The 12906-nt window shown below is 38.7% G+C and overlaps 1 protein-coding gene across 1 annotated transcript in view; it reads left to right on the top strand.

Moving 5' to 3' along the window:
• The window catches only part of ARMC8 (armadillo repeat containing 8), a 64452-nt gene that overhangs the window by 40072 nt on the left and 11474 nt on the right, over positions 1-12906 (top strand). Inside the window, exons 7-13 of the mRNA XM_085303931.1 lie at positions 1370-1429; positions 2658-2738; positions 5486-5561; positions 5654-5744; positions 7595-7655; positions 9357-9557; positions 12435-12530. Of these exons, the coding sequence (XP_085160057.1) occupies positions 1370-1429; positions 2658-2738; positions 5486-5561; positions 5654-5744; positions 7595-7655; positions 9357-9557; positions 12435-12530 (666 nt within the window). The remainder of the gene's footprint in view (positions 1-1369; positions 1430-2657; positions 2739-5485; positions 5562-5653; positions 5745-7594; positions 7656-9356; positions 9558-12434; positions 12531-12906) is intronic.

Here is a 12906-nt window from a genome sequence, read left to right as displayed (position 1 = left end):
TACTTTCTCTTTTCCTGGCTTGAGTTTCAGTTGGGTCGGGCCTTTCAGGTTCCCTTTCTATTTCTATTGCTCAAATTTCACTGAAGTAAGTCAACCCGTTTTCCATAACTAGGAAATCCTTTATTCAGGTTCTTGGCATATTGCTGTTTTCTGCTTGTACTGCATGCTCTAACTGCTTTTTCATGCGTTTTTAGAGTTAAAATTGACCGGTGGGAAACGTTAACCCTGGAGAAAGTCTGTGCCCAAGCAAGGGAAAGTGTTGATTTACAGAGGAAGCAGGTGCAGTTCTTAATATACCCAGCCAGGACTCTATTGCCATATAAGCAAAACTGAGTAAACTGTAATGGGGTTAATGCAGAATGCATTTTAAAATGCAAGTCAAAATTTACTCTTTAAGATTCTCTCTGTCACAGTTCACTTGTTTCCAGAGAAAGGGATGTGAGTAGGTAAACTTCATTATTTTAATCGTCAAAGAAAAAGTGTGAAGTATGCATTTGGAAACACATGGTTGTAAATTTGAAGAGATAGTGCTGAGTATTATATTTGCATGTGGTGATATCTCTGCCTAACTAATACCTTCACCACAAAGTGAAGATTAAGAACTACTATCTGGGAAAGATTCAGGATAAAGCCTGTAATCAAGGCACTTCCTCCTAAGTGCTGTTCTGAGAATGTTTTCTTATGTGATCCTAGGCTTGGTGCTGGATCTCTGAAGAAAGGTACATTTGTATTTAGAAATCTGTTTTGAAAATTTCATTATTGAATGAATTATTATGTGTGTCTGTTCTCCTGCTTTCTTGAAAATCAACTTTTTGTGATGAAAATCCTGCAAGAAGTGTGATTTCTCTTCCTGAAATATGACAGCTCTCAATCATCTTTGGAGAAAAAGGTCCTTGTAATAGACTGGCTCCTAGAACTCTATCAGTATACCCAAAGGAAAATAAAATCAAAATGCCTTGCTGTCAAATTGATGTCTGAGATATTTGGGATTGAAAAGGAATGATGCATTACGTTTTTAAGCCTTCACATTTGTATTTGAAGCTATCCCTATTTGGGGGTTAGTGCTCAATCAGATCATGCAGTAGGCAAGCTGGAGTTGCAGGTGTGAACACAGTGTGTGCGAGCGCCGTGTGTGCAGACTGGGTATTTTTATGTACCTCTGGTTATGCAGTATGAGTGCACCCAAGTAGCACCGCTGTACACGCATTGGTGCTCTTTGCACATAGCATATCCTTTGCATCTCATTGAAGATTAGGCTCCAAATGTCTAGATAAGTAATATTTGTGAGTTGCTAAAACAATCTAGGTCAATATGATTTTTTTTTTAATTTTATTCATCTTTTTCACATATTTTAATATCTATTCTTCAGCTCCAACACTGGCATAGCTGCGGCTTTAAATCATTGCCTCAGCCACTTCTGTGTGCCAATGTAAGTTGTTTTCCTCCTTCAACCATGCTATTTTAACTGCATCTTTTTTGGTAGAGAGCTCTTGGTGGCAGTAGCAGCTGAAGCATCTCTTAAAGCACCAGATATGTTACATCTAGAAGTAACTTTCATGCCTTTTTTATTTTTCCTGTAGAGGTGAAGGATGGTCTGTGAATGTTCTTTTGAATTTAAAAGGAATCTGATTTTATCTATACCTCTGAAATATGAAAATACCACTCATGTATACTAGAGTGTATGGAGTTGCCCATAAACTCAGCTGGGCTTGAGTAGAAAATTAAGGTGTGGAGATACTTTCTTCACTTGCAGATTACTCAAGCAAGTGTATCAAGGTGCAGTTAATGCTGTGGCGTTCTGAAAGCTGAATTTAGAGACTGCAGGTGGCCCATATTTTAATGCCAGTAGGACTAGAGTCCTGAATCTACTTCTAAAGAGATGTTTGTAAGTAAGATCAGATCTCATAAAAGTCTGTTGAGGGTTGCAGGGCCCGTTGGGATTTCCTGTTTTTTTCCTGACCTTGTGGAGCCTTGTCATACTGTAGAAGCTCTGAGACCTTTCTTCTGCAAAATTCAGTATTTGTGTTGATTCCAAATGCTTTTTTTGGAAAAATACTGATGTTTCATTGTTTTAATAAATCTTAAAGTCAATAAATGGGTGATGGCTGACTAGATTTGTGGTTAAGTATATTTGAAACTAAACTGCTCTGTAGGAGGAAAATGTGAATCTGTTCTCAAAGCACTGTCACATTCTGTCTGGAAACAGTTTTAGAATTAATTCTCTTTTCTGGAGCTAGAATTGTTGAAAATGCTTAATATTACCAGTGAAAAAGATGTAAAAATCACTGGACATTTTTTATATGATTTGCAGAGAAAATCAGGACTTTCCCAGTAATTACTTCTAATATGAAGAATAGGAACTTAAGCAGTCTATCAGTGCTCCTTCATTTGTGAAAAATAATTTCACTCATTCTATTTCTGATATGCATACTCCTAGTGCGTAGTTTCCTATTGAGGAAATAAAATGAAAATGGTTACCAGAAAATGGCACATGCTATAAAATAACATAGTTGGACCTTTTTTTAAAAAAAAAAAAAAAATACCAACTGATTAAAAAAGTAATTGTTAGTAAATCTATGTTTTAATACTTAGAAAAATTGCAGTTAGTAGAAACTTCATGTGTTCTTATAAATCAATAAATGCCTCTTCCTTTTTAGGGTCCAGATCACCAAACAATCTTGTTTAATCACGGAGCAGTTCAGAATATCGCCCATCTGTTAGTCTCCACCTCCTACAAAGTAAGGCATTAAAATTATTCAGTGTTTTGTATCAGTTTATGAAAGTTATCTAAATGAAGGTGAATAGTTCATACCTATGCGTATGAACTAAAATCATATCTCAATGTAATGTACTTTTCTAGAACACCAGTAGTTGTTATGAGCTGTATGGATTTTTATCAAAATATGATGTATTGTTTTGGAGTATTCTGTAAATTTAAAACACCATTAATTAAAACAGCTGATATTTGTTGATCTAAACAAGAAAAAACACTCAACAAACCAATAAAAAGGTCTAATTTTTTGAAAAATAAATGATAAAACGGAGCAGAAAAGAGGCAAAGGGAAGCTGTCCTAACCAGAAGTCAAACTCGTGAAAACCTGGATGTGAAATCTGGGGGGGGCGGGCAGCCAGCGGCGTGCTCGCTGAATCTCTTGAGTCTCAGCTCCATTCTGTGTTACATTTTGGAAGCCCATTCTGGATGGTAGAGTACTACCAAGAAAAAGGACTACTGTAATGCGGTGCTGTAGTGCTCTCTTCACCACGTACCACCTCCAAAAAAGCGTTGTATTGTGTCTATAACTTGGTGGCATGGAGGGTCAACTAGCTCTCCTCAGGGTAAGGGCAAAATTCCGAATCCTAAGCAGGCCCTTAGGAGTCTGCTGTAGCTTAGTAGATGGAAATGTTTGAAGCACGTTAAGAAGTGCATGTCCTTTCTGAGGCTCCTCTGTGCAATTGGTTATTTGGAGCTAACAGAAGTGAAAAAGCTTCTGAAATCTGTCTGAAGCCAATCCTATGACCTCTGAGTGGTTGAGCTTTCATGGCCTTTCCTATCTTATCCTTATCTTTCCTTATCTTATTCTGAGTTACTCTTATTACAATATCTAATATAAAATATCTAATGTATGTTATTGTCCTTTTCTTTGTCTTGAAAATAGACTGTTCACTGATTGATTAAGACTAGATCAGATAACTGTGCTTGTCTATTTTGATGTCCTGCTTAATGAAGAACATCTTGATAATTAGAGTATCTTACAGAATGAAAGCCAGTCTTGAAATGAGCATTTCAAGTGAAAGGAAATCTGGTACTCTGTTCCAGTGGGTCATTATCTTCATGGTTTTGGGGGTGCAGGGAAGAGAAGCATCTACTAGGAAGTAGGATATCTTCAGCATTTCATCAGTGAGACTGATAATTTCTGGTTTTTATTTTCCTGTATTAGTGAGTTTTTATAATGATCAAGCAATGTTTTTCCTAAAGGAAGGAGGATCAAAGTAGCTGATCTTTTCCAGCTTGTGGTGTGATGTGACTTTTCCAAACCATGTGTCAATTTGAACCTTTCCTAATTTTTAAACATCTATCTTAAAATAAACAAGACGGAGCTCAATAGAGTACCAGTACCAGGAGAGTACCAGCAAAAAAAGTAGTTGCCTTAGTAATTTTCGTAATTGTCATTAGTAGAGCAATATGTTTTAAAACAGTTAACTTCTAGCTAGACTTCAGTTGTTCTCATTAGAAAATTTTTCCCCTTTTCCTCCCACTCTCCTCCCAGCTTGCTTGTTTCTGGCAGGAATACAGCTCTTCAGCTGTGGTTTGACTCTTTTCAGTGCTTTTTAATATAGAATATCTACTTTGTGCTGCTTTGAAAAATACACTAAATTCATTAGATCTTGTGTGAAAAGTAAATGGAGTTGTTGTCAAATGAGGCTTTTGTTCTGAAGCCAGATGGGCTGCTATCCATTTTTCCTAACTAAGATTTCATTACTACTGATAAGAGAACTTGATATCTAATCACAGCCATGATATAGAATTAATAAACAGAAGTTTGATTTTTATGGTCATTGTCTACCCTTGGACTTTTGTATTTCCAGGAATTTTTGTTGAGGATAGGCAGGGGGACCTAAACCTAACTTGCAGTAACATCAAGTGCTTTCTTCAGTGACGGGTATTTTAGGTTAAAAATCTCTTCGTTTTGTTTTCCTGTCGCACCAAGAATGTGGTGGTAGCAGAAATGTGGGAAGGACATGGACACAGTTTAAATATGTGGAATTACAGAGGATGAAGTCAGACTGATGTATGAACTGAATTAGAGTCTGTAGCCAGGAAGATGATTATGGTCTTCTCTGTGTCCAAAAAAAGAGGTTGTATAGACTTCGTACCCTAGGTTGGCTAGACAACCATGAAAGCTTGATAAACCAAGACTTGGTTTTGACTTGAAGGAGGAAGATCCAGCATGGTGATTATTGAGTTGTTTGTGTGGGGGTGATAGCTGAGGTTGTGTAGTGGCAGTAAAGTTTATAGCATCAATTCCTTGGAAGATTAGCTTAGAATCAGTTCAGCTAGATCGTTATTGTTAGATATTTTATTAAATTAACCTTTAAAGACTTCTGAAGTGCGAGTCGCAGTGGCATGAGTTTCTGACTCCCTTGGGCAGTTAGACTCTCCTTGAAATATTATATATTGCTGTTGTGAGACTCCCACTGTTGCTGTTGGCAAGTCTGTGGAGCGTTACCGATGAGACTGGTATCTCTGAACCTCTGGTTCCCACCTGCTAGCCCTTGCTTTCTCTTTTTCACAAATAATTACAACATGCAATGTAGAAGGGTAGTTCCAGCAAGGAGATCAGAGCAGTCAAGCTGAATCTTGGATGCTTTCATCTGCCTTTTAACTATCCTCTAAATTTCTTATTAATAATACAGAACTATTTTTTATAAACCTTAAAAGTTAGCGTTTACATTTATGCTTCATATATATTATGTTTTCACACAGGTTCGAATGCAAGCATTGAAATGCTTCTCAGTTCTAGCCTTTGAAAACCCCCAGGTATCAATGACTCTTGTAAATGGTAAGCATAAAGGTACGGTTGCTAATTTGACATTCATTTTATTGACTGCTTGTATTGGAATTATTTTCTGAGTTCTCTTTCATTGTTTGCAGTGTTGGTTGATGGAGAATTGTTACCACAAATTTTTGTCAAGATGTTACAAAGGGACAAGCCTATTGAAATGCAGCTCACATCAGCTAAATGGTAATTTTCGTCAGGAATTAGGATGAAATAGCTTGCAATTTATTACTTTTTTTAACTGTTCACTTTCTTGTTGTAAATTCATATAAATGAAATCTAAATCTCTAAGAATAATGATGTTATTGCATTATCTGAAATCTTGAGGAAATATTTCTTACCTAACAGTCCTTATAGCACAATGTTCACTCTTTTCTATACATAAACAGGAAAATACTGCAGGGCAGTAATCTTATCAAAAATGTGTACTCAAGCATACGGAGCTTCATAAGCTGAACTGCAGCTTTCAATAATAGCTTAGATTTTATGACAAGTTTAACTGTGAAAAGGCTGTGATCAATCTTATGTTATTACAGAGTCTAATAATAAAACAATGTCCTGTAATACATGATAATGTCACTGTGAGTCCTCAGGACTCACGCAATGGACTAGGGCTGGGGTGTGTTGAATATTATATGCACCAAGATGAGAACAGGGGAAAGGGCTAGACCCTCTCCCCAATTTTTTTAATTGAAGTAGATTATTATTTAAGCTGCTTGTGCTGGTACAGGAGAATTAATGTTTATTAAATAATATTATAGATCAATTAGAACTTTCCCTTTTGGCATGAGCACATCTTGGCACGGTCATATAAATAATACATGACACAGTGTGACCATGTTCCATAGCAGTAACACTAGGATTACTCATTTCATAAGCTAGGAATTGACTCCTTTTAAGGCCCCTTTCCTCCTATTGTGTTGATAGTGTTGATAGGGATAAATGACTGCAGATGCTTGAAGAAGAAGAAAAATCTATCACTGTAAACTGCTATAATCGAGCATAACTCGATGTTAGTAACCAGTGTATTGATTGGTTTAGACTCCATTAATTCTCTGCACTGAAGACTCTCCTTTGAGATTTTGATAGCTTATTTTTGACCTGTATCAGTTCTCTGATTCAGTTCACCAATTTCACTGATACTTTTGCCAGTACAGTCTTGAGATTCTGGGTTGTCAGCTGTGATTGACTTTGTTTCTTTGACAATCCAGAGAAGAGATAGAGAATTAAATTAAAAATAAAGCTAGTAGAGGTGCATCTTTTCCACTGATCTCAAGATATGAGGCAGTTAAGTCATGAATGTTTATTTGTATTCAGTAAAGTAAAACTACTTTAACTTATTTCGTGCTTAAACTAGAACACTTTGGTAGACAAGGTTTGACTGGACTAAATGCCAGCTGCAAGACTGGTACTTTCCTCGTGGTTGTTCAGGCAAGAAGATGAATGAGTCCTGCTATCAGTCCCAAGGGTTGAAACGAGGCTTCTCGGTCACCTGCACTGAAATTCAGTGGAGTTTTGTTTTTGTAGAGACAAAAGACACTTGTGGCAAAGTATTAGAACAAAACCACAGCTCCTAGGCTAGTGCGAAGGTTGCAGTTTCTGACTCAGCTGTGTTGTCAGCTCCCAACCCTATATCCCTCTGCTCCTCATAACTTAGGTGCTGGCCTGCCCTGCGTGCAGCAAAGGACAGACTGTTGTATACTGCACCTGTATCTTAAGGAAGATTGATTGTTTTGTTTTCCGTCAGTATAAGGGGTTTTTGTATCAGTGAGGTATGCTGGTGAGGCCTGTTTTGACCAGTTTACAGTGTATGTATTCATCAGTGTTCCAGCAAGGTGTTCTGTACTATAAATTTGCTTAAATGTGTGCATCTAAAAATTTGTTCATGTGCCCAAATCCAAGTCTAGTAAGCAGAAATATTCTGAAATGAGCGGTAAAACAGAGCGAATTATGCTTCACTAGTATGGTCATTTATTTTGCAGTCTTATATGTGTAAAATATAGTGGTAGGTGAATGCTTATTTTATCCCATTGCAGCCTTACTTCCATGTGCAGAGCTGGAGCAATACGAACAGATGATTCCTGCATCGTTCTCAAGGTGAGCAGATTAAGCAGCTTTTGGTGTAACACAGAAAACTCTCATGTGGTTCTATCTTTGCTTTTATTTGTATGTCCTGTATAAAAAGTTACAAAAGTTTGTTATACTGAAGATTTCAAAAGCACCAAGTTCTGCAGATGCTCATTCAAAAATCAGATCCCTAATTTCACTTTGCTGTAAAAGCTTAAAGACACAATATGGCTCTTTTAAGAAACTTTAAAGAATCATACTAGGAAGTGTGTGTTCAGGTATAAATATCCCAGAGTTTGATGCTCATCCCCATCTGATGATTGTAGTTCAGTCATCATATGTAAGCAACTGGAAATGACATTATTGGCTTGGTGTCTTATACAGATGGAGCACTGATTTGTCTTTCACCAGTTTGTTTCACAAGACTAGTCATAACACTTGCACAATCTATAAATGGAATCTATCATATGGGCAGGTGACGTCTCAGGTTTCACAACATTTTTGTAGATTTGTCTGAGCTTCATTACTTCATATTCTGGCTGAGGAAATTTCTTATAAACAAAAAAAAACCCCTCACACTCATGCTGAAATCCTGGACTTGATTTTTATACTCTCCTTAATTAACTTCCTAGTAAAGTTAACTTTGAACACTGTAGAAATGTCATGTTTCTCTTGGTAGTCACACTTCTATAGCCAATCAGAAAAAGATGATGATGAGCAAGCGTATCAGCCAGAGATCAGAAAATACTAGCACTGCTTGCTTCTCCTTGTTATAGTGAAGAATTACTGTAACACTAAAATAAAAGTGTTCAATTCTTTTAGTTACAGAAGAGGAGTCTGGCAGACTCAAAGCCTTCTTCAGTATGTTTTTTTTTAGAATCCATTCTTCCAGAGAATAATACCACAATGCAAACAGTTAAAATGCATAAAAGCTAATTTTTTTCCCCTGTATGTACCATGAATGCGTGTTCTGAAATCAGTAAGGTACCTGTTCCTAGAATGAGTCTAGCAACCGAAGGGTCTAACCAGCAATCAGCAAAGCAGTTATTGTCAGTATTTGATGGTCTGAGATCTGAAACCTAGGAATTTTTGACAGCAGTCATTTGTCTTTGGCTGTGAAGGCCTCTGCAGTGTTGAGTTTTCTCATGTGAACAGTGAGTGTGATCACAGCATGCTGCAAGCCCGAGGCCCTGCAGATAGCTGCACTTACTGCTTAAAGCAAAAAGTAGTTTTCACCACTAAAGTCTACACAATATACTGATGAGTATCTTCTGACTGTGGCCTGGTGCAAACTCCTGAGGCTCCTGCAGATTTACACTTGGAACCGGAGAACTGTCACAAGGTTCTCTGTCCCTAAGGCCTATTCGGGGGGCATGCTGGAGAATTAGTAGGTTGTAGATAAGAGAGTGTAGTAGGAAAATGTATTTTTCCCTTTCAGTGGTTGTAGCAGGTAGAATCTGACGTATCTAAAACTTTCATTAGTGGGATTTTGGTGTCCATCATTCCAAATAATGACATACAGATGAAAATCTCTGTTGGCTGAGTCAAAGGCCCCTCCTTCCACCCTTTCTAAGCAAGGAGGTCCAGAAGGCAGGCAGTCCAGCTCTGTGCTCTTAGTGGGGATGGTAGCATCTGTCCTGCACAGTCATGTGGCCTGACCCTGAGTGAGGAAGGTTTTACTAAACTTCTAACCATGATCATCTTTTTTTTTTTTTAAAAAAAACTTTTCAGACTCTGCCATGTTTGGTTCGGATGTGTAGTAAGGAAAGACTGCTGGAGGAGCGAGTAGAAGGAGCAGAAACACTTGCCTATTTGATTGAAACAGATGTGGAGCTCCAGAGAATTGCCAGCATTACTGACCACCTCATCGTCATGCTTGCTGACTATTTCAAGTATCCCAGCTCAGTGAGTGCAATCACTGATATCAAAAGGGTATGTTTCTGATTCGAAACCTTCGAAAGTGTGCAAAAACAATGATGTTAACAAATGGTGATTTAAATGCCCAGGATGTGCTTTATTCTATTTAAACCGTGCATCGAAGTTCCTCATCAGAAAGGTGACAAACATCCAGTGGGACTGGGTTCCTGATGCACGTCATCCCCAGGTCTTTGCTCACTCACTGCTCTCTCTGGAGCCTGTGATAACCAGGCTAAGATCTTTGTGTATATCTGGTCTCCCCATCCTGTAAGCAGGATGCTGCTGTTCTTCCCTAGGGATCATAGGGAGATGGGCTCTGGGTGCTTTAACATAGCTTTACTATAGGAGTTTCATGACATTTTCCGGAGACAGTAAGAAAGTACTAGACTGAGACACCTGTCATGTTTCTCCTTTGCAGAGTTTAAAAGGCTTACCTTCAGGAACCAGTGCATTTCAGCTTCATAAGAGATAATAGCCCATGTGATGAGAGACTGATTTCAATTCTTAGGTCAGGTTTGTGCAAAATATTAAGTTCAGAGACTGTTTTGTTTGGTTAAGCAGAAAAAGATCTGGCTGTCGTGTAGTGTTTCATATTATGAGTTATCTGTGCTTGCAAGTAGATTGGATAAACAGAAACCAAATACACCTCAGAGGCTGTTACTTCCATGGGTGTTGTACACAGACCTTTCATTTGTAAACCTGTTTGTTTCCAGATTTGCATAGTTTCCAAAGCACTACTGGATCAGTCAACATCAGAGGCAAGATTGCTTTTGATATTCTGCATAGGGAAACATCCATTACCTGTTCGCTGCTTCTGTCCTAGAGGCTGCTGATTTTTCAGAAGTATCCAGAAGACCTGCCTTACAGACCTGCTTTTTCACTTTTTTTTTTCCCCCATCTGAAGTTGGCCCAAGGAACAGACTTACTTCTCAGGCTTCTATAGGAAGGGATTGATTCTGTCTATATAGATGCTTGGAATTCTATGTAAAAGTGCAAATGAAATATAAAAAAGAAAACTGTTAGTCTCAGTATAAAACTAAACAAGCAGAAGGCAGCTTAGTAGCTGACTGGGAAGTAATGGTCATTGGCTATAGTATGCAAAACATCATTAGGTTCCAGACATGAGTGGAACAATTATAAATATTATGACATTGCTTAGAGTGTTCAGAAAGTCTCTAAAAATAGTCTGCTGTGAAGCCAGAGTGCTTACCTTGTAAGAAATGCATTGAATTACACCCTATAAGGTAAAAACTAGATGAGTGAGGAGTGCAGAACGTATTTGTCTTCTATTTCAAGTATTTTTAACAACGACATAATACATTTTGCTTTAATATAGCTGCACCAAGGAGAATTACTCATACAGTTTAACTTCTGAAGGTTCTTTTATTTCAGCACTTTGCTGTATAATATTCATTTTTCTGGCAAACATTTTGAGTAGAATTTATAGATCACTTTAAGTTACCCTTTGGTATGGAGTTTTGAGAGCAGCTAGAATCCTGGAATAATTCTGTTTGGAAGGGACATTAGGAGGTCTTTAGTCTCAATCTTCTGTTCAAAGCAGGGTCAATACTGACCTGAGAGGAGGTTACTCAAGGTTGCTTTGTCCAACTAGCTCTTGAAAACTGCTAGGAATAGAGATTAATCAACCAATCTAAGTAATCTGTTTCAATATTTGACTCTCCTCCAGGTGAAATATTTGTCCTTATCCAGTAACAGTCTCTCCTCTTTCAGTCTGACTGTTGTCTCTCCTTCTGCTGGCTATGCACCTTCATAAGGAGCCTAGCTTCATGTAGTCTTATCATAGGTTTTGGAAGGCTGCTCTCAGGTCCCTCTGCAGCCTTCTCTTCTCAGCTGAACAAGCCCAGCTCCCTCAGCCTCTCCTCATGGGAGCAAGTGCTCCAGCCCTCTGACCATCTTGGTGACCCTCTACTGAACTTGCTCAAGTTCATCAACATCCTTTTTGTGCTTAGGGAGTGGGTGGAGAGCAGGGCACAGTTTTTGAGGTTTTCTCTAATGAATGTCAGGTAAAGGAGAGCAATCGCTTCTTGTGATCCGTGGGCTGTGCGCCCGTTAGTTACATCCAAGGCTTCTGTTAGCCACTTTGGCTTCCAGGGCACACTGCTGTACTGCTGGCTCCTGCTTAGCTTACCCCCAGGCCCTTTTCAGCTGAGCCTGTACCATTGCAAGGAGTTATTCCTTCCCAGGTACAGCTTTCTGCATTTCTCCTTGTTGAACTCCCAGCTGGCCCATTCCCCCAACCAGTCAAGACAGCTCTGAACGGCAGCCCTGTCCTAAAGATCACTGACTGCATTCCTCCCCCCCCCCCACCCCCGCAACAATTTGGTGTAATCCACAGGCTCAATCAAGGTGTGCACCATCTGCTCCAGGTTGTTGATAAGGATATTAGACAGGATAAGTCCCAGAATAGGCCCCGAGGAGCTCAGCTTGTAATGAGGCTGCAGGTGGTGTGAACCATTAACCACTGCCCTCTGACCTTAATGGTCCATCTCAGTCCTTCACTTGCCCTAACCATAAGGTCTCAACCTAAGTGCAAGGATGCTGTGGGAGACCATGTTGAAAGCCTTGCTAAAGTTGAGGTAGATGACATCTGCTGTTCTATCTTCATCTACAGAGGAGTTGTTTTATTATTAGAAGGGACTCAGGTTGGTCAGGCATGAATTTACCCTTGATAAATCCGTGCTGGCTATTCCAAGTCACCTTCCATTTCATTAGTTCAAAAATGGTGTGATAGCATTTAACTTGTGCGATCAAATCCCCCTCGACCTGCCAGTGAATATGTGCTAGCTGTACAGCTGTTCAGAAAATAACACTTGTAGTTTTTTGGATTTTTTTTTAGTGTCTATATTTTATATTTGTACTTTATTTAAATAGCTCGACCATGACTTGAAGCATGCTCATGAACTGCGCCAGGCTGCTTTCAAGCTCTATGCTTCCCTTGGAGCAAATGATGAAGATATTCGAAAAAAGGTGAGCCTGTGAAAAGTGTTAGCAGTTGTGCAAAGCCACAGCTGAAAGCTGTGCTGAAGGGCAGGGCAAGAATTTGGGCGCATGTTGTACACCTTTATATAAGCTTTGGGGTATAAATAAGTTGAAATAACAAGGCTTTCTTCCAGTTTATGTTCCTACAGACTTTTATCTTGCGGCTTTTTTATGAAATCCAAACAAAAATTAATGTAACACTACATATTACTGAATTTTATTTATGTATAAATCTTCACAGTGGTGGTGGAACTAGGTTTTCACAATGTATTGTTTTTTAACATGTTCTTTCTGCACATAACTGTGGGGGGGTATTGTCATGGCCCATGTTCTGAGGCACAGAAAATACCTACGTCCTTCTATA

This window comes from Rhea americana, unplaced genomic scaffold, assembly GCF_003343005.1.
Source record: "Rhea americana isolate MKP2758 unplaced genomic scaffold, rheAme1 scaffold_200, whole genome shotgun sequence".
NCBI lineage: Eukaryota > Metazoa > Chordata > Aves > Rheiformes > Rheidae > Rhea > Rhea americana.
Note: the sequence above shows the minus strand (reverse complement) of the source record. Positions and strands in the feature narration are given on the sequence as shown.